This window comes from Trachinotus anak, unplaced genomic scaffold, assembly GCF_046630095.1.
Source record: "Trachinotus anak isolate AG129_WGS33_773 ecotype Australia unplaced genomic scaffold, CSIRO_AGI_Tana_v1 ptg000002l, whole genome shotgun sequence".
Taxonomy (NCBI): domain Eukaryota; kingdom Metazoa; phylum Chordata; class Actinopteri; order Carangiformes; family Carangidae; genus Trachinotus; species Trachinotus anak.
Window position 1 is genome coordinate 14,381,221 of NW_027273853.1, and position 21,130 is coordinate 14,402,350.

The 21,130-nt window shown below is 42.2% G+C and overlaps 1 protein-coding gene across 9 annotated transcripts in view; it reads right to left on the reverse strand.

The window, feature by feature from the left end:
- Positions 1–21,130, reverse strand: part of mef2aa (myocyte enhancer factor 2aa) — a 58,588-nt gene that overhangs the window by 30,688 nt on the left and 6,770 nt on the right. For 5 of the 9 annotated variants that reach the window (XM_071499927.1, XM_071499935.1, XM_071499980.1 and 2 more), the window contains exons 1-2: positions 8,169–8,374; positions 576–779 (exon numbers count right to left, since the gene is read on the reverse strand). In XM_071499927.1, the coding sequence (XP_071356028.1) occupies positions 576–779; positions 8,169–8,222 (258 nt within the window). In that variant the 5' untranslated portion in view covers positions 8,223–8,374. Of the gene's footprint in view, positions 1–575; positions 780–8,168; positions 8,386–21,130 lie in introns of those variants that run through there. The other 4 variants (XM_071499945.1, XM_071499908.1, XM_071499970.1 and 1 more) reach the window with 1 other exon arrangement.

The window sequence follows — 21,130 nt, forward strand, 5'->3', positions numbered from 1 at the left end:
CTTTTGGCTGACGATTCTGTGTGCTGGCATAACAAGTGGCTTGCTCTTCCGCTGGTCGCCGGGCATGCAGAAGCTGCCAGGAAACCCAAGTGCTTGTTGAGTGGAATGTACTAAACACTGTATTTTCACTAAAAAAGACTTCAGCAATAGCCGGGTGATTGTCTGTAATGAGGAAAAAACAGAGAGCCGAGCCCTACAGGTATAATATCTATGGGAAACAGGGTCACCATGGTGTTCAGCAGCAACATGTCCATGCGAGTTCAGAGATAGGTTCTCCACGTCAGTTGATGGGCACAAGAGAAGCTGAACTTATCAGTGAGTGCAGACCTCCTGTGCCCTATCTGAATGGTGACTAGAAGGAAACTGTTATTTGTTCCTCGCTCTTGCATGTCTGTTACCCTGCAGCATTTATCAAAGCTATATATACTTTATGGTCTGAATCCGGAACTAAAATAACATAAATGTCTTGCTACCTAATTTTGCCTGGATTGGAATGGAAGTTTTGTAATAAGAGAAAATAAATACGTGATCACAGAAGTTTTCCCTCACAAAGTAAGAAAGGAGCACTCACTCACCTCTACAATGTCAGAGTTGGTTCTGCTCTCGTGGGGCTCATTGTACTCTGTGTATTTCAGCAACACTTTGTCCATGTCTGTGCTGGCGTACTGGAACAGTTTGTTAGAGCTGTTGAAAATGATGAGGGCTATCTCACAGTCACATAGTACACTCAGCTCATAGGCCTTTTTCATCAAGCCAAACTTCCTCTTTGTGAAGGTAACCTGAGGAACACACAGAAAACAAAACCATCCATTACAGAGGAAAACAATTTCTCTGAATTCAGGAAGACCAAAGTAAAATGAACAAAGCACAGAATTTGTACATACACACACACAGTTTGTGCAGGTGCAAATGTTATTTTAGCATTTTTATTATAAGAATAAGCAGCAGTTTATTTCTCCAACTCTAAGTTTGTTGTATACAGTATACAATCCTGCATTCTCACTTACTAACATAAAAGTACAAAAGTATTATCAGCAGATCAGTATCACTAGTGAAGAAGTATTCATTATGCAACATGCCATTATTTATTCTATCACTGGACTTTGTTGCAGTTGGTGGAGGTGGAGCTAATTTTAACTATTTTATATAGGCCTACTGTCAGCTATAGCAATGCATCATATTTTAGAAAGTGATTATATGTTTTGTATGTATAATCTTAATCTGCAGAGCTGTCAGTTAAATGCAGTAATGGCGTAAAAAATATTTCATTCGCAAAACTTTTTCTTCAACGATTTGTATGAAATCTATGAGTAAAGAGGGCTGCTAAGTAAGCTTTAAAAGCTTTAAAAGCTTTGAAAAACAAACAGTCTCATCTGGAGTAGGTATACCATAGGCTGAGCCAGGAAAATAGCAGTATTAACAACGTTACAGTAACCAAGGTGACAGCTAACAAGATAATTCCTCCTTTAGGAATGATTGCAATAACATAGTGCATGTCTGAAATGTCTAGTTTTCGGGCCAGAGGTCAGGGTTAGAGGCATGAGTCAGCGAGCTGAGTCAGAGCTTTGGCAACAACAGGGGTCCATACATTACTGTAGCCCCTGACTCCATATACGGAAAGCTATCTCTGTAGTGCAGCACAAGCCTTGTAACATGAGCCCTCAGATGGGACTTGGGGTCATACATCACTCCAATGGTAACGCAAAACCCTTTCTGCAAAGTGACTTTATGTCCCGCATCTCTGCAGCTCTATGTCTGTGGTTGCTTAAGACTCATACACACATGTCATTATGTTACACCACCTCTTTACAGTAAGCTACACTCATTTCTCAAGTGAAAAACATTATTCACCAGTAGTGAGGATAGAAAGGCAACTGTGTTCTCCCTTGGTTTCATAATGGCTCTTGGCAGAAAATAGTTTTAAACATGTACATTTGAAACCATGGCTTCAGATTTATGTTTTTTTTTCTGTATTGCATGTTTCTTGTCAAATGTGTATTATACAATGTGGCTTGTGAATGTGCTGGTAAAAACTGTGTTTAGAGCCACAGAGGATTGCATGTGTCTGTATTCACCATCATTTTCACTGACCTACTAAGAGAGGAGTTGAGCAGATGAGCTGGCTTTGTTCAACTTTAATTGGTCACAGCTTGCGGCTATACCCTCATTTTAACTGGTATAATGCAGTATAATCTTATGTGTTGCATAGAGTCTGTGTAACCGCTCAGGCAGTAGGGTCACTCCAACTGTGATAAATGAATTTCAAATCTTCTTCAGTACAGGTAATTACAAAGGACCATTATTCCCACTCTAGACACAGAGGAACCTGTCCTCTTGTCATTTTCTATTTAGTACAGCCATGTTAGTTAAGCTTATGACAAACCACATTCTAAAATGACATTTCTTGAAATGACAAGGTTTAAATACAGGAGAAGCTGAATCAAATGACATGTTTCCTTGCAAATCCAGACACATAAAAGCTTTTTAGTAAGTTTGGCTGAAACAGAAAAAGCATTTTGTGGGTTTGTGGGTGTCATTCTGATGATTTTCTCAAGGTGGATTGCTGCATAGCGGCAGAAAAGGAGGTAATGCATGCGACCGGTCTCAGGTCTGTTTCTACCCAGGTAGAGCACCTGCTGTTCTAACCAGCTGATACTAGTCTCCTCTAAAAAAAAAAAAAAAAAAAAAAAAAAAAAAAAAAAAAAAAACAAGGCTGCCCACTTGCCCATTCTCTTGCTTGTGTATTTGTTTGTTTGCCTAACCAACTGGAAAGCAGCGACTGTCATGTGGGAAAATGATTAACAAATTGTATGCTCTTTAGCAGATGAATGTGGCTGTTAAGCCATGGAGATGTCACCTTTCAGCAGGAAGCCCAGGATGAGACGCTGAGCGAGGACTTTGTTCCACCTGGATGCATGGCAGAGTGCTGAGTGCAGGGCTGCTGACCCAGGCACCGCTTCATTTCAACCTCAGCAGGAGCACTGAGACTTGGTCCTTGCCCTAGCCACATGCACAGTAGCTCTACAAAACCCAGCTGCTGCACACAATGCCATTAAAGGTGACGACCACATTACTCTTTTGTACTTACATAGTTACCTTTTATAAGGAAAGACATGGGCGATTTTGAATAATTTTGCCCGTAGGATGACAAAAAACAGCTCTGGGTATAGAGTCAAACATATACTAATATAACCTCCATCCACCCCCTTTTTCTCTGGGGTGACTGGTGAGACAGTGGAAAACCACAGACATCCTTGAGGTCAAGTGGGAGGTTCACTGACGGAGCTTTCCTATGGTTCACCAAGTGAAAGACACCCACAAACACACTCAATGTGGTTTCAAAAATTTGACTTGCTCCTATAGTAAGATGTGGTACATGTAGTCTAGCTCCCTGACTATTTCATGTAATTCACAATGACAGGATTAGCCTCAGCATTGTAAAGCTGTGTTGTACTACACAGTGTGCCAATGCATCTTAGAGCTGTTCTGAGGCATCAAATGTCAGGGCAAGAGAGAAGGTAGGCCACATTTAAACTTCCAATAAACTGGAGAGATTCCAACTTTCTCGGCCTTTGATAAGGTCATTATAACAGCTCATACCAGACAGATCAGTAACCGTACTAGTATTTCATTTAGACTGTGGAAAACTGGAAACTCTGACCTTTTAAGACGCCCTCACAATCACAAGATGAGGAGGGAGTTATTGCTCTTAAGTCACACTTTCTGCATTTCCGACTTCTTCTCAGGTACCCCACTATCCTAACATGTTTTTAGTGAGCTTTATTTGAGCTTGGTTATTAAGTTCTTATGTGCATCATTTGTTATACACACTAGATGTGATTTTTCTGTGTTCATGGGCTAGCAAGGCTTTAAAAAAGGTAGTTTAAGCAACACTACAATGTGCAAGATGTTGCAGTGAAAATATGGCCATCTTGTGAGTCAAAATCAGTGGTGCTACATCAGAGAAAGTGTGCTACAGTTCCCTAAACAACAGTGTAGATTCACTTTATTTACCTAAATAAAAACAGTCACTGATGGGAATCTTCCTTCACTGTAAATTTTCCCTCTGGAAGAACTGGGAGTGTTTTAGTCGTTTCTTTATAGAATAAGTACAAACCAGCTAGGTTGGTAAAAATACAATGCAAAGTTAACTGAAATTTAGTTACATGCCACCCTCCATCTATGTGTAAAATTGTGTGTCCAGAGATAAATGCATACTGTGTCTGTCAGCCACGCTTTTACAGCTACATAAAATTTTTGTTTTACCGCTTCACTAGACAGATACTGCCACAGAAAACGGTATAGTATATAATAACATATGCTACAACAAACCCTGACACACATATCCACACAAGAGCTGATGTGTCAATCAAAGGGTCTATCAATGTCTGTCCTCGGGCAGAGGTGCCAAGATGACAAACAAGACATCTGGGACTGAGAGTGCAGCTGTGACTGGGGCATGGCAGGAGATGCCTGCCTCACTAACACCTTCAGAGGGGTGAGGAGCTAGCAGCCTTATTAGAACCTCATGCCACCTCTGATGGCCCCCGTGGCAGACATGAGAGCGAGCTCGAGAGACAGGGAGGTCTGGCACCAGCTGGCAGAGTGACCCGGGCCCTGTGGCTGCTGCCCTGGCTATGCAGTGCCAGAGTGTGTGGGCCTGGGAGTTAGGCCAGGGCCACCGCGACTGTCTGCCTTGATCAGCTCTTGCTGGGAAAGAGGACAGCCCCAGGATCCCCATGTGGACAACTGAGGGCGCAGAGGTCTTGTGCACTGGGTGGGATTGACCTTGAAACCTACAGTAGCTGTGACTGATCCTGTTGAGTGGAGAGGATGACATGCTAGTTAACAAAACATAAGTAGGTGTACTAGAAATATCTGTAATCAATAATGAGAATGATCCAGCTTAGGGACAATTGACTCGCTCAGTTTGTTGACTGTGAGCATTTGAGTGATGCGTTACAAGGTACATACCTCCTGTAACGGAAAAAACACGATCACCCAGTTTCAGCGTAGTTTTACGGAAAGGAAATACTTTAGCTGGCTGTCACATTGAACAGTGTCCCTCTGTTCTTTCCATTGTCTATCAGCAAGCTTATTACCTGTCAGAATATGATGATGAGCGCTCAGAACTTCAGGAATGGGTGAAGATTAAAAAAAAAGTGGGAGGTATGTGCTGTGTTGCTCCCTGGAGAGAAAGGGAGAGGGAGAAAGCTGCTCCGTGCCTACGGGCATTTGACGTGCCAGCACAAAATCCAAAATGAGCCACAGCAAGGGCAGGCAACCCTCCACCCAGCAGCAAAATCATCAAACTTTTAATGACTTGGGCAATTACCCCCAGTGAGCCTGCTTAATGGCATCCAGAGGACGTCACTAGACACCGCTCACTAGGCTACACCAGCCTTTCCCCTACACTAACTTACATGACTAATGTGTACCCTCCTTTCTTCACCATCATTCCCCGTGTAGATCCACACAAGCATATCATGACAGCTGCTCTGAGAGGTGGGTAGAAGACCCTGCATATGCTCACTGAGTGCCACTGGCTCTGGTATTTTGTGCGGTTCATGAGTTTCAAACCTGTCAAGTCAAAACACAACAGATGCTCCTCTCTTTCTGAAATCTCACTGATCCATCTGAGTCCACTGTTGGGAACTGCATGTGTATATGTATAATAGAAAAAGAGATGATGGAAAAACGGAGCATGTTTGATACTGTGTGGGATGTATGTGTATCTGTTTGTGTCTCAAATGGTAATAATTGCTGTGAACACTGTGAATGAGGAGAATCAACCAGGTTAGCCCATGTTGCCTGTTGTTATCCAGCATTCATTTGCAATCAGCACATCAGTCTGGCTGATGACTCTGCCACTGTGTTGGAGGATCATCACGTACGGAGGCTGTGGCACATAAACTGGCTCCTGCAGTATGCATGACAGGACCTCTGCTGCCTCCATGACCCACACATTTGTGTGAACATAAAGCTGCACACAAAGGTCCCACTTAGGCATAATGTATGAAAAAATCTGTAGTGTTTTATTTAATATCTCATTGTACTTGTCACTTTTGGACACTAACTGATGACTTCCATTCTTCTACTCTGAATTATAAAAATGTGTTGTCAGTATATATTGTAGGTAATGACTTGAAGCAAAATAAAAAAATATCAGCTAAGTTCACCGCCTGTCTCAACTCTGCACTCACAATTCCTGATAGATTGTGCAATTACAGACCTTCTCAGCCTATGCCACACTCTATGTTATAAATCCTGAAAGGTTAACAGCCGTGCTAAAGCACTTGCAGTGATAGTACAAGGGAGCCCCCACTGTCTCCACACAACATCCTGTATAGCAAAACTATCTAATTAGCCCACTTAGGGATTTCTTTCATTTTAATGCTACGAGCATGGATAGCTTGTAGCAGAGTGGCATAGATAAAGATTCAAATTGTCTTCCAACAGTGGGGACCATATGCTAATGGCTATTCCCCCTCGGTTCAGAGCACGCCCCAGGGAGGTGGCACTGTGTGCTTCATGGAGAGAAAGATACACACGCATACATCACTTTACACTAAAGCTTTATTTTAGCACAGTGGCCTATTGTCATAGCAGATTCTCTGCTGAGCCAGCGAAAGCCAACTAAGTGCGAGCTGAAATGCCTGCGTTCTGCTGATAAACTTTCTTACAAATTATACAGTGAGACATTTAAAATCTGATGCAAAAACCAGACTTCGGGAGACACATTCATTATAAGTAATGTCTCTCTCTGCAGCTCCACTTTCCTGCGAAACAATAGAGCTAAACACCTTTCCTTACTCATTAAATCTATCCATTATAAACAGTGGATCATTGAAGACTTAACCTGCTCACCTAGTGATTACATGACAGTCTCTTTTAAGGTGATCCCCCCCAGTGATGCTGGTCATTGTATAGACTGTAGACTACACCAATAATTCAAAAGTGACTTCTCTCCTGCCCTCCTGTTTGGATCCCACCCAGAGCCAGGTGTTACGCTAACAACTGGCCCACAGTGAAGATTGTTGTTTCGCACTTGGCTGAACTGCTAGCCTCATAGTAACAGATAGAGACACAGTTAGAGTACCAATTGGATAGTACCGTATCAAGTTAATACCCAGAGGGGAGGAAGCACTACTGTACACCTCTATTATATTTTTGTGTGCACAGCAGAACATTGTTCCACCTGTGAAGGAATGCAAATTATATTTCGAGGAGTTAACATGATGCGTTCTACTTGGATATGGAAAACCTACACATCTATATTAATTGGTATAATTTGTCAAAAACTGCGCTCATGGTTCCGCAACTTAGCTCTTAAATCAAAGGCAACGAATCTAAAAAAGAAATGGACCCAGCCTTCCTGCTATAGATAACTAAGCCTGTTATTCTTGTTTTAAACAGACCCAGGCTGTTTTCTACAGTGTTTTGCTGTTTAGGAGTTTATATTTAACGTGAGCAGACAGAGTGAATTCCAGCTCTCTCCCTCTCTGTGGCTAGCCAGGACCAGTGTAGCCAAGGCAGAGAAGGGTGCTGTGTGTCCTGCTGACCCACCCTGCAAATGAGAGGGTGCTGTGGTGCAGTGGCTGCTCCTAATTACTACCAAACAGCTGCAAACACACAGAGCTACAGCAAAGGGGCCCAGCCATACTGCCAGGCCAGGGGACAAGCCCTACAGTGTGGGAAGGCCACAGGCGGCTCGCTGTGCTCCTTGCTACCCTCAGTTCACTCCCACGCCATGAGGCCCCCGCTGCAGCCCAGCGCTCCTGCTGCCTCATCAACTTCTCTGGCTGAAATTGCAGGGTGGCAGGGGAATCATGTCTGTAAATATGACCGCACTGACAAAGAAATGTCATGGTCCCTGTTCAGCTGGCTGGGACTTTGGGGAGGGAGGTATGTCTGTTTAGATCCATGCACACCATGACAGCTGCTGAGCTCTGGTCCAAGGCAGGAAGGAAAATAGAGGAGGACTGTAACCTTCATACAGGTACAGAGCTGACTCTGTTTTCCCTCAGGGACAAAGTAAGTGCAGCAGAACCTTGTAAATAATATAGAAAAAAAATTACATGAACTGTATTAGAATCTTTAGAAAAGTCCTCCGGATAAATATATCGATTAGATAGAGAGATTGAAAAAAGAAAAACTGTGACACTCACCTGCCTGTTCCTCTCATCCATGATCCTGGTGATCTGTATCTTCTTCCGCCCCATGGCTGCGTCCTTTCTGGTCTCTCTGACACCTCAACAATATCAGAAAAACAACAAGCTTTCTTCCTCCACGCTCCTAGCACATCGTGCGACAGTCTTTATTCTTGTATAGGCTCTTTCACTCTTCTCAATACACTCTTTGCTCTTCGGCAGACCGCAGCACAATCTGCAAGACGACCAAAAGAGAAAGAAAGACAGAGAGAGAGGGGGGGAGAGAAAAACAGAAAGTTAATTTGATACTCAACAATGTATCCTTAGGCACTTCAAAGCACCGCAGGGCTCTGTGTTGTGTTCTCAAGCACATTCAGAAAGTATGAGACCCACATGGCGTGCCCTTATCTCCTCAGCTGCTACACTTGAACCACAGCTGAAGTCAATGAAAGACAGTTTCACACTTTAAGGGCAGCAGCTATACAAGAGTCACAGACAAGTTGTATTGAACTCTCCATAATCTATTGTAATGCTAATCCAAATGATCAGAAATACTTTTACTACTATCTGATCATTCTAAAGACTATTTTAGAAGCTTACATTTAACAGATTAAACAAACAAGATATTTCATGTTAATTGGTGAGCTGCAGAGGAGCTGGCAGGGGGATTTTGTTTCCTTGCTCTTCCTGAGCTGACCCACCCGGATGCCAGCTTTGCTCTTAAGATGATTAAGAGAGCACCCAGTCTGGGGGTGACAGTAGCTGAAATCTCCTGGGCTAGTGGAGAAGCCAGTTTGTGGGGGGGGGGGGGGGGGGGGGGGTATATTCCCACATGAGCTTGTAACCTGGCCAGTGGTTCTGACCACACTGTTCCCCAGGGAACATGTAACTGTGTCCTGTCTCTGCTTCTCTGCAAGAAGAGATATAGCCCCCTCCCTAGGGGCGCATCCATCACTTACACCCAGCAAATAGAAAATGTCTGAACAACTGCATTTCCCCTATGGGTACATATGTAGAAAGGTTAACAACTCACGCCATTAGGTGCAGTCAGCAGTTGTGAGGCGAGGAAGCCAGGGGCCGAATTGGCAGTGAAAATGAAAATGACCAGTTCCAGTGGCACACAGTCATTATGGGTTACAGATGGACTGGCATTATGGTGTCTGGCTGTCTGAATCGGGGCTCCACTGTAGGCAAACTTGACTGAGATCACCTCACTAACTACCCACGCACAGCCGTCTGAGCCAGGAAAGTAACCGCCTGAACCCCCACAAAGAATTTCCCCAAACCACATCACAACAGGCCAGGGAGAATGACGGTGCTCTTGTTCATTCACCATTTCACACACAGACTGACAAGGCAGTGTTCGAATTAGTCAGGTCAGGGACGGGTTCGGCTCCCCCAAAAACATACCTGAGCCACCATGAAAGCAACAGTGGCGCACGTTAGAAAAAGTAATAATTTCATAACCACACATTGTGTTTATATAACACAGAAACCTTCAGTGAATTTACTGGAATTGGAGGTGTGCTGGTGAATTGACTGCAACGTTTATGAATAAATATAATATAATCTCGCTCATTTTATAAAAGTCCTGTGAAACTGTACATCAGAAAGAGTTCAGACATTCTAACACATATGTAAGTATGCACGCACTCCCTCCTGTCTTGATGCAGAGGAACTGTCACTGCGGGACAGTTCAAGTCTGGAGGCATATTGGACTGTGTCATGACATTTTCTCTTACACAGATACAAAATGACAAGCGGAGAGAGCCTTCAGACTGCAGGTGTGCCGTGCTCCCAACTAAGTGTCCACATTCATCAAAAGTTAGTCAAAACCTAAAACATGACGCTGACAAAATCTTATTTGCAGGATTTGAATGATCACAGTAATCTAATAGCGGGGTTAATAATATCACAACAGACTTCACTGTAGATCTAATAACGCAATTTCAATCTCCAGAACTAAGTGGGAAATTTTCAGATGGCACCACTACCCAGATAAACATGTCAGAAGATTTTCAGACTACAAAGGAGAACAATGTCTGTACTGTGGCAGAGTACATGTTTGTGCCTAATACTCTGACTTCTCCTGAGTGCTAGACTGGGACAGAGTATCTGTTTATGGTCTAAATCATGTGCTCTTTCTGTGAGTGTGTGTGTGTGTGTGTGTGTGCGTGTGTGTGCGTGTGTGTGTGCGTGTGCGTGTGTGTAAGAAATTGCCAGACAAAGAAATAAACATAAAACGAGAAAACGAAAAGGGGGGTAGGGAACTTTGCCTGGAAGCAGGAGCAGGACAACTTGAGGCTATGAGGCCACATCAATAAAGACATACAGCCACATGGTTGATACTTGTGCACTCTACTGGATGATACATTGTCTAACAGGTCAGTTTTCATTTGGTTAAAAAAGGAGAGACAACATGTAATTATGCTAAGGGTAGATTTTTCCATGTGGACGCACAGAGGACAGTGAGTGCAGCGTCAGATCTGAACATCTCTGATCACAGCAGCTCAGAGCTATTTGTAAGGTCTGTACCTGTACACAACATCAGTAATCCTATGCCACAAACTGTTCGTTGTTAGGTGGTTGATACATTTCAGTTCACAAACAGTATCTGTTAATATATTCTACACAGACAGGTTTACAAATTTTACATTTAGGAGAGAAGAGCACTGGTATCAGATCGGTAGCACCTTGTATAACGTCGGCTCGTCACATACTCTGTGAAAAGACCTTGATATGATACATACACCTGGTCCACTTTGATATAAACTAGTCCAGCACTTCTGAAAGATGCTTACCAAACATCTGTAACACATAAATCAATGTGCAGAGAATATGTCGCCATAGGAACAACCGCATCAGCTTGACAGAAAGTCAATATGACATGTCTAACATAACGAGTCCACGCCTCACTGTTGAGCACACACGCAGATTTGTAATATACTTTATCTCTTACAAGTAAACTAAGCATAACAGTCATTTCTGACCGGAGCCGCACTGATCCTCCACATGGAGGTGAGAGACTGGTCAGCTGACAGGAGGGCCAGTCTGCCTCCTCCTCCTGTGGAGACAATGGGAGGCTTGGTGACAGTCCTGACCCTTTCACAATCAATAAAACATACTCAATCCCCAGTGTAATTACTGGATAGAGCATCTCCTCCTCCCTCTCTGCTTGTGTTCACTCCACACAAAGTTGAGGCAATACTCCCTCAACTGTTGTTCCATATAAGAGGTAACCTAAAATTACATAGTAAATTTGTGTTGCAGGAGTTCACCTAATGAACAGTGTTAGCCTGTATGTTTGTAACATAATAAAATTGTGTCAGCTTAATCTATATCATGATAACCTTTTCCAGTTTAGATCCCAAATGTAATATATGAAATCTAATATATAAAAGGTTCTTCAACCATTCATCCTGTCTGACCTGTGTTAAAGAAGCACCCACTCTGTGAGGCAGGCATGCCTCCACTTCTTTGAAGGTGATGGACAGCAGCCAAAGTCTTGAGCATAGCCGTGACAGTTGCACTTCCTGTGCAAGGCAGCGTTAGCCTCAGTATCCTACCACAAGCCGTGGGCAGACAAGACTCAACTTCCTGCCCCTCCACTTCCTGTTATTCAGGACCCTTCTACATGCCCTCTGTGGGGGCGAGGGGGAGGGCAGAGGGAGGGATGGAGAGGAGGAGGAAGAAAGGGAGTTGACCACCTTGGGGACCCCCTTCCCCTCTGATCCTTCCCCTTATTACCGTCCTGACTGTAAGTGCAAGACTAAACAACAACAAAGGCTCATCTCTTTTGGCTTTGCTCTGTGTGCTTATCATGTTTACTGGAAGGATCATTACACAGGCTGGACAACGTGCACACGCTGCTTTCAGCCACTCACTTTACAATTAGTAGGCAGAGACCTTTCCTTGTTATTCAAACACTCCACCGGTTACATAAGAGTGAATCACAGCTCTCACAACAAGAGTTAATATAAATTGAAACAACATGATTATGGAAGAACCACATTCACGATAGGAGGCAACAGCCTCGCGCCAGTAATCTGATGTGAGGTGATATGGGGATTCTGTGAAATAATCCATGACAACATTCTTAAGTGTATCGAACCCAAAGTGTCAACACTGTGGCTCGGTTGTGATCAGCCTCTGGCAAACTGGAGACATAAAGCAAAGCAGCCTAAATCCACAGTTTTACAGATTTGTTTCAATAGAGCCTTGACACCAGCGCAGTAGGAAATGAACATCCACCTCTTTGTTCTTGCTTTCATCAGAAGGTGCTGTACCTGTAAATGGGGCTGTTGGCCTGAGGGGAGTGGAGGCAAGCCAGCCCTCTCACACTCTCTCCCTCTTGCCTTTTGTGAGAGTGCGCTTATCTCCCTCTCCAGCAGTGAAAGGCAGGATTGTGGCCCCGGCAGCATCACTAGTGTTAATGTCTCCTGATGCTAATCTGACACACAGCTGATCTCTCAACAACCACTTTTTCCATCGCCTCTTTTCAACCCTCCCCCTTTTTCTTTCTTTCTTTCTTTCTTTCTTTCATTTTCTCATGATATCGTTCTTTCTTTCTCATTCTCTCTCTTTCTTTGAACTCATGTTATACATTCCCTCACCTCAGTTTCCAAGGCAACTAATGAGATATAATTAATAAGAGCCATTGCAAGGGCATGCGAACAAAAAAGTGAAAAAGGAGGCTTTGAGAAATGTAGAAAGAGGTGGGGCAGTCTGCAAATCATGGACTTTCTGCAGCACTTCCCTTTCCTCTGTAAAGCATTGCTGCACGTGACATTTCTCATACCAGAGAGTGATTTAAATAACATTTAAAAAGAGAGGCTAAATGATTTTGATGTGAATACTTTGAAGGTTATATACATATAGTTTGCAAAATAGAAGGGTCTCCAGGCCAAAATCTTGAGATTGTAAAATGAAGATAAATCTTTGAAAAATTGCTTGCAGATTTAAGAAAGTGGTCAGGCATCTTCCTTTTCTCGTTTCATTCAGCAATAGGCTTCATCTGCATATTAAATCAGTCTGAATGTAACTCAATCAAGTACGGTATAAAAATGCATTGTTCAAAAGGAGACGGTGACCTGCACAGTAGGGACAGTCACAAAGCCAGCAGTGAGAGTCTGCACTAAAATGGCAGCCAAGCAGGCAGCGAGTGGTTAATCTGCCCTGATGACTGGTAGCTCAGTCCAACTCTCCAATGACCCAGCTGTAATCCCACATTGGATCAATGCAAGTTCAAACAATCCTCCATGCTGCTAGCACCTTGCTTGGGCTGGGGGATGGTACTGTAAGACAGGGACCAGGAGACAGAAAGCTACTTATCACCTCCAAAATGACATCAAAAGGAAAGAAAACCCCACAGGATGAACCTGTTCACACTGAGAAAATGTTTCAGCTGTACAGCCGACTGAATGGAAATTATGTCACTCTTCAGATAAATATTGGACACGTATCCAATCTACAAAATCTGAATGACGATGAGTGGATATAACAACCAATAACCAAAGGACATCATTTGCTGACAGCATTACCAGACAGACATCCTCCATCTCACTCTCACACTACCATCAGGGGATCAGAGGACTATGCAAGGTGACTTTGACTAAGTGCCTTGGGGTTTCATGAGAAAATGCCATTGACATTACATTAATTTCATGTCTCTTTTTTAACTGACTTAGTGCCACTGAGTCCCGGATAGCAGGAAAAAAATGAAACAGACATCTTGCTTTAGCTCCAAGGCACATGCAGTGGGGATCTAGAGGCCAGGAAGACAACAGTGACAAATAGGTGACATGTTCAGCTACCAACTTCTTCCTCACTTCAAGAGTCATTCAACAGAGGGACGAGACCTTCGCTCAACGGAGCAGGATAAATGTTAGTCAGAAACTTTCCACTGCACTTCACGTGTGTTTGGGTTTGATAGCAGGTGTGTGTGTGTGTGTGTGTGTGTGTGTGTGTGTATGAAAGAGAGACAGAATGAAAAACAAGAGAGGAAGGGAGGGAGAGTCAGATGCAGAGAGTGGGAGAGAAAAGACAGTATGACTGTGTTAACTATGTGGAAAGATGTAAAGGAAACAAGACTAAAAGAAGCACCCCGCGCCCATCCCATCCCACCTCTGTGGTAGTGTGCGGCAGCGGCGTTGTAACATAATTACTGCTGGGACACTTCTATTCCCAATGATCCATTTGCGTCAGTCAGGTTTTCGAGCCCAGCCAATGAATGGATTCTCAGTTTCTCAAGGATAAAGAGATGACCCTCTCCTAGCAGTTATATCCATTTCATGTAGAAAAGCTACTCTCCTCCTCAAGGTAAATCCCTTGATGCATATTTGAGTGAAACTTTTATGAACAAAGAAAACGATGATAACTTCCTTGATGCAAGGGTAAGGTGATGAATTATGTCTCATTAAAAATGTATGTGCTTGCCAACTGAGAAATTATAGACAGACATTCTAGTTTCTACTTGAAAAACACAGATAGTTGTCTAATAGCATTTAACGCATCTCCACAATGCTTACAACTATACCTCTAATTATCTAGAGTAAAAAAATATTTCATTCACTCCCCGACTAAAGAAATATTTTCAAGTTGTGCCTTTTTTTTTCCTATCCAAAGATGGTAGCCACAGAAACTCCCCTATTAGGTTAACCTCTTGACCCTTAGAAATTATTTCTAATCAGCCAATCTACAGTATGTCATGCTATGTCAGTAAAATGCAATTGACAGACTAATGGATAACTACTCACTTCATATTAACAGCATTGGTTTAACAAACTATGTCTCTGAGCAAAAGCCCTCCATCACTAACATTCCTTATGACAGAATGTCAGTTTAACAAGTCAGTGTCTTGACATGGCACAACATCAGTATTCAGGACTCTTTATGGATGAACACTTCCTGTGTCACACTTTGTTCCAACTAATAAAGTTACATGTTACATATTTGAGTGGCTTTTATTCTCAATTTTCACCATTTCATTATTTTTTATTACTTTTTTAAAATTCCTCTTACTCTTTCTGTTTTTCTAACACTTGCACATCAACACGCAAAATTACCAAAAACACATGCACAAAAAATAAAAAATAAAAATGCATGCATGGTCCTAGAGGTTTATGAATTTGCATAGCATTATCAAGTGATGCTGTGATCTGACATGGTACAATGGCATGTGTCCATTTGCGTGGTTGTCTATCATTAGATGGACTTCTCAACAGGGAATAATAATAATGCCAACACCATAGGGAGTAATAGCCCCCCCCCCTGCCCCCACCCTCCCAGGAACCCTGCGAGTTGTGTTAACTGCCATGGCAGCCTTTTGATGTAGCGCAGACTGCAACTCAGAAATGGTAAACAGCGAAGATGAACCAAGATCTTCCTCCAGGGGGAATCCACAGTGTAAGGATATTAGGGACGTCATGCATAATGTGTCTCAGCAGTAGTACATTTACCCACTTTCAACACGTCTTTGGAAACACTGAGGATCCGGATTAGACACTGAGATTCCAGATATTCAATTCTCTCCCAGTGTTTGATGATCAGCAGGCAGATTTCACTAAGTAAATAGTGAGTGAAAAACAACAGTTTTTACCACACATACACGTAGTCCATATTGTTTAGGATTATAGTTACTGTCTGCCCTCAGAGATAGTCTGCTTTTAATGGAAAAAAAAAAAATTAAAAAGCTCTGAATAAATATTTGATTTTCTCTTCCCATTTTTATCTTCCACTCGATGCCTCTTTCCCACAGTGTTCCATTACATAAAAGGTTTATGCAATCTGAGCAGTGAGGATGGCCATGAGTCATAACAACAGTGAAGGGAGCTAGCTAAAGTAGCATTGATTTTTTTTTTTTTTTTTTTTACAATTTTATTACAATTTCATGTTATGTTATTTCATTTCATGTAAAAACTTCAAATAAAGCTGAAAATATTGCATGACACACAGAGGCTGGAGGTGGCAGGAAAATGTATCAAATCTGGGTGTGTAAAATGTTTGCCATGGGGTTTCATGTTATTAAGTTTCTGTGACACACTAGAGGATCGTTTCATTTTGAATAATCAGTGCACGTTCTCAATCTACTTTGTGAATGATGTGTCTTAACAGTAAACAGCAGTTTTCACAGCAGACTATCCCTGAATGCCCTGTTTCCACATGGCAGATGTGACAAAAAATATGCAAGGTGGATCACATCACTTTATTACTGATAAGGCTTGGTAAACTGGCCTCAGTCTGAAAGATGAGGGGAACATTTCTCTCTTGTGTGTCTGTCTCAATGAATATCTATTGACATCAATGAACGGCATTCACTGAGCAAATAATCTAAGGGGCATTTTTAGCAGTTACAGCCCACAGTTTCTCCCAAATCAGATGATGTGTGCTAGCTGTCACATGAACACTGTGTGCAAACACTGTGATAGAGAGAGAGTGGGAGAGGGACAGAAAGAAAGAGAGACAGAGAGAGACAGAGAGTGAGAGAGAGACAGAGAGAGAGAGAGAGAGAGAGACCCCCACAGGCCCTGCTGCTGCTCACCTCTCCAGGAATCTTTTCAGTCAAACTACTCGCTGATAGCCTCTGGACCTGAGTCCCTGGGCCAACGGCTGGTGATGGATGCCCCCCCACCCATCCCACCCCAATCCCCATATACATTCTAAACACCCCTGGCAGTTGGACCGACGACAGAGGTTGAGGGGATCAGGGAAACAAAATCAAGAACAACACAGACTGACATGAATACAGGCTGGCAACAGCTCACTGGTGAAAAAAACTACACCATTTTCACCTAGATTTGCAGCCCACAGCACACAGATGGAAAGTGGACTGGGAGAAGGGGAGAGGACAGACGGGCAGACGCACAAGCAGCGGGCAGACTCAACACCTCACTCTCAATCCTAGTCACACTATATAGAGAACTGGGATCTAGGGACTGGGGATGCAATCACAATACTATATGGACGGACTTGATTGAAAAAGACTAGTTTTGACTGAATTTAAAAAAACAATACCAAGTAATGTGGCTTGTCTTAGTGCAGAGAATTTTAAATTATGTCCACCTAAAGACTAAAGAGAAGTAATATTTACCCTTTAAAATTCTAACTGAGTTGGAAAAGTCTAAAGGTGATGTCATGGCTTGTAAAAATCATACTTAATTAGGCTTATGCTTCCTCTAAAGTGTGCAAAGCCAAAGAAGACATTCTTATCATCCCGAATCTGCACACACAACATAGAGACGACATACTGTCTCAGTCTAATTTACAACAGTTTGGAAACTCATGCTCTAGTGAAAAGAACATGCATAAGGCGCTGCAGTGTTCATGCTGCTCAAGCAGAGGCCTAACAGCAGAGAGGAAGACAACTTTGAACTGCAAGTCAGAGCCCTGCGGTGGACTAGAGCAGCTTCCAGAGAGCAGAGGGGGGCTGGGTCACTTCCCTTCCCTGTTCATACGGCTGATGTGTACTACAAAATAATGGGAGGAATCACATCCCCCCCAGCTGTCCTGGTTCACAGGGCTTCTCAGACAGACAGAAAAACAAGGATATCGCCGGCCAGGCCTCCTTCCTGCAGCTCGGGGGGCCACAGGGCTTGCCCAGCTGCAGGAGATCCAATTCTTCCTTCCAGCAGCTACTGGACTTTTAGTCAATGGGCTCACTGTAGGAGCTGTGACACCCAGGTCTCACAGCTGTATTTACTACACTAGCAACTGATTAACACCTTTCCATGGCCTCTACTTCTAACCATCTTGGGTAACATAATGGGAGCCTGGATTAAATGGTGATAAAGGTTGTAAGTGGTGTTTGAAATTGTGTTTTTAACACGTGGTAAAAACAGAGTAAGCAGCCTCATTACACAGAGCTTACCGGACTTTGAAGAAAGTTTACTTTGAACACAATTCAATTGTTTGTCTGCTCATGATGCTTCTACTTAATCAACTCCACACAAAGCTGCAAAAGTTGAATCTCCAGTGAGAGAGAAAGATCTACAGTACAGCATCAGGAATTCAATACAGTGGGGTATATTAGCAATCATGGGAGATCTTTTGATCTAGTAAATTAGATTATAATATATTCCTTTGATTTATGTATGTCTCATTAAAATTCAGCTAAAACGCAACTCAGCAAAGAGATGTCTTTCTTAACTTCCTTTTCAACTATCAGTTTTGCTTTACACACGATTCAACTTAATAATCGCCATAGTAATGTGCAGCAACATAGTCACTGTTTTGTCTCCATGTGAGGAAATGTCTCTGTCATGTAAACACCAATAAGAAAACAAGCTAAAAAATAATGACTAACTAAACCACACATTTGGGTTATAGATCGTCTAAGCGTGGCCCACTCATTTTTTGAAATGATGCACAGTGTGATTCTGTGGTTTTTCTTGCACTCCAGAAACCAAAAGGAGGAGGAGGTGCATCTTAGAAAGGTGCTAAATGACCTGACCTCTCAAAGTCATCACCTTTGCTCCACCGCATGCTTCCACAGTCTACTGTCCCAAACCACACAGTGTGCATGTGGTATTACTATGCTCGTTAACTTTGTTAGATTAGAGAAGGCAACTTGTAAAAAACAAAAAGTAAGACAGTAGACAGCAGCTAAGTTAACAAGAAATGATGTATGGTGCTTTATGAATAGAGGAAACAGCAACAAGTCCTCCAAGCTGAACGACCATAGATGTCATTTATCTCTAGCCTTTAATGCGACCTGTAAGAGCACCTGAAATATCACCCCTATCACGGCAGTCACAACAGACCTTCATTGTCATGGTTACAATAATAAACACAGGATAAAATTTATGGAACGGGCATATAATGGTTAGATTTAGGTACAAATCTGCTTTGCCAGGTTTACAGAAAGGTTGTGGTTTGGGCTTAAGTACTTTCTTAGGGTTAAAGAACCGTTATGATCACGCAGTTAAGGCTGTGGAACAGTCATGGATAAAAGAAACAAGGATCGGTTTCAAACTGGAAGGCCTATATCTTGTCGACCCATCCATCCAACCCAAGCTCCTCCTAAATGCAGACTTTCACGCTCTGCATAAAATGTCACCTGACTTCCTCCTTTGCTCCCGTCATAATTACTATGGCCACTAGAGGTCACCTAACAATTAAATGTAACTGTTGGTTGTAATAAGCTGCTTGCACAGATGAGCTATGGGGTCGTTTTTTTACAGTCCCTATTTTAAGATACTACTGTGGCAACTGTCTATTTAACACCATATATTTGTTTGTTTTTTTTATTCAGAGTAACAGTCAGCGACCAGTACGGATGTGTAGTGAGACACAGGCTAGGATCATAGTGTCAAAAGCAGATTAACAGCAGATTTAGAGTGCAGCTCTGCTTGAGGATGTTCCTGCTGATTCTCCTGTGTGGTCCCAGTTGAAGAGGTGAATAGACCTCCAGTCAGGCCTTGTTTGGGAGAGCAGGGGTGACAGGAAAAGACGGCGCGGTCTTAAGCTGCTCTGCCCTGCTCAGCAGCACATGTGCTGAGTGAGCCAAACAGGGTGGCTTACCACCAGAGGTCTCAGTCAAGGGCAGGACAGTTGAAAGGTCACTGCTAGCTGTCTTGCTATACAACCGGTGCCTCAGCGAGTAATGCGTTCACCCTCTGAGCTTACATCAGTCCATTAGAGGGCCTGAAAAATAGGCTACTGGAAACGTTCAGCAGAGTATCCAGTTTCCTGCCAGTGAAATTTAGTAAAGGAGCAATATGCTTTCATGGCATTTATTTATTATAAATACAAGAAAAGTTCTGAAAAACACTTTTCAAGAGAGGTAATAACCTTTACATGAGTTATATCAATGGGCTTTGTGTGAAATTACATTTCAATGTACTCACTGAAAATTCCTTTAACTTTGAACCAGCCATTCCATGAAAAACACGAAGTAGCATTTAGCAAGTTAACGTTGTCTGACACCCAGTGCTTGTTAATGCCCCGGCCAATGGCTCAGAATCACACCATATGAACATCCTGTCTAAAAAAAAAAAAGAAAGAGGGCCAGGTACTGAACCCATGATCTCCCTGCAGTGAGGTACCAGTGGTAACCAATGGCCAATGTGACACCACCACACTCCGGATATTTGCTGGTACAACTGACCTATTTACCATTTACCAAATGCAGATTTTTTTTTTTTTTTTTTTTTTTTTTTTTTTTTTTTTTTTTAAAAAAACATGTCTCTTGACTTGAAATTAACCTAACTAAGTTTTCTGCTTTAAAATCATTGTTAAGGTCTGATAACCGGTGCATACAACAACAGAAATAATTAAATAGTATATTCATATTAAAATGAATATTTGTTTACCAAAAAACAGCACAAGACTTTTCTCTTTAGCCTACAGGGGACAGTCCACAGTTAACTGCGGTCTAAAACATTATCTGCCAGGCTCAAGATTCTGCATCCAACCTCCAGGTCTCACAGGAGAATGCTGGAATCTCCATATTGATGCTCCAATAAACAACGAATCATGTTACTAAGACGCTTTTGTTGGTCAAAGAGAAAGTTGAATAGTTACATGTGACACTGAATATCATTATGGTACAAACGTTTTTGAAGTTTTCTTTTTTTTCTTGCTTTCTTTTTTTTTTTTTTGAGTGATGTATTAAAAATGTAGATAGATCCTAAATATGTATATAAAAACTATAATGTCAAACAGGAGATACTACCAAAATCTAGAATTATAATCAACTGTATAAATAAAAAAGCAGACAATTATTAATTTAAAGGAAAAGACTCTATTTTCTAATGATCTACTGATGTCTCAGTACCTTATTACAGCCAGTTTCATCAACCAAACCAACCAAGAATCTGTATCTAATATGTTCTCACTCTGCCAGAAAACTCAACTTCACTTAAAACTCACTTGACAAATGTACAGTACACAGATGACAGCCACCTAATGCTGCACATTAAAAATAATTTCTAAATAAATCAAAACAAATACAAAAAATAGATTTATAATCAAGTCACAAATTC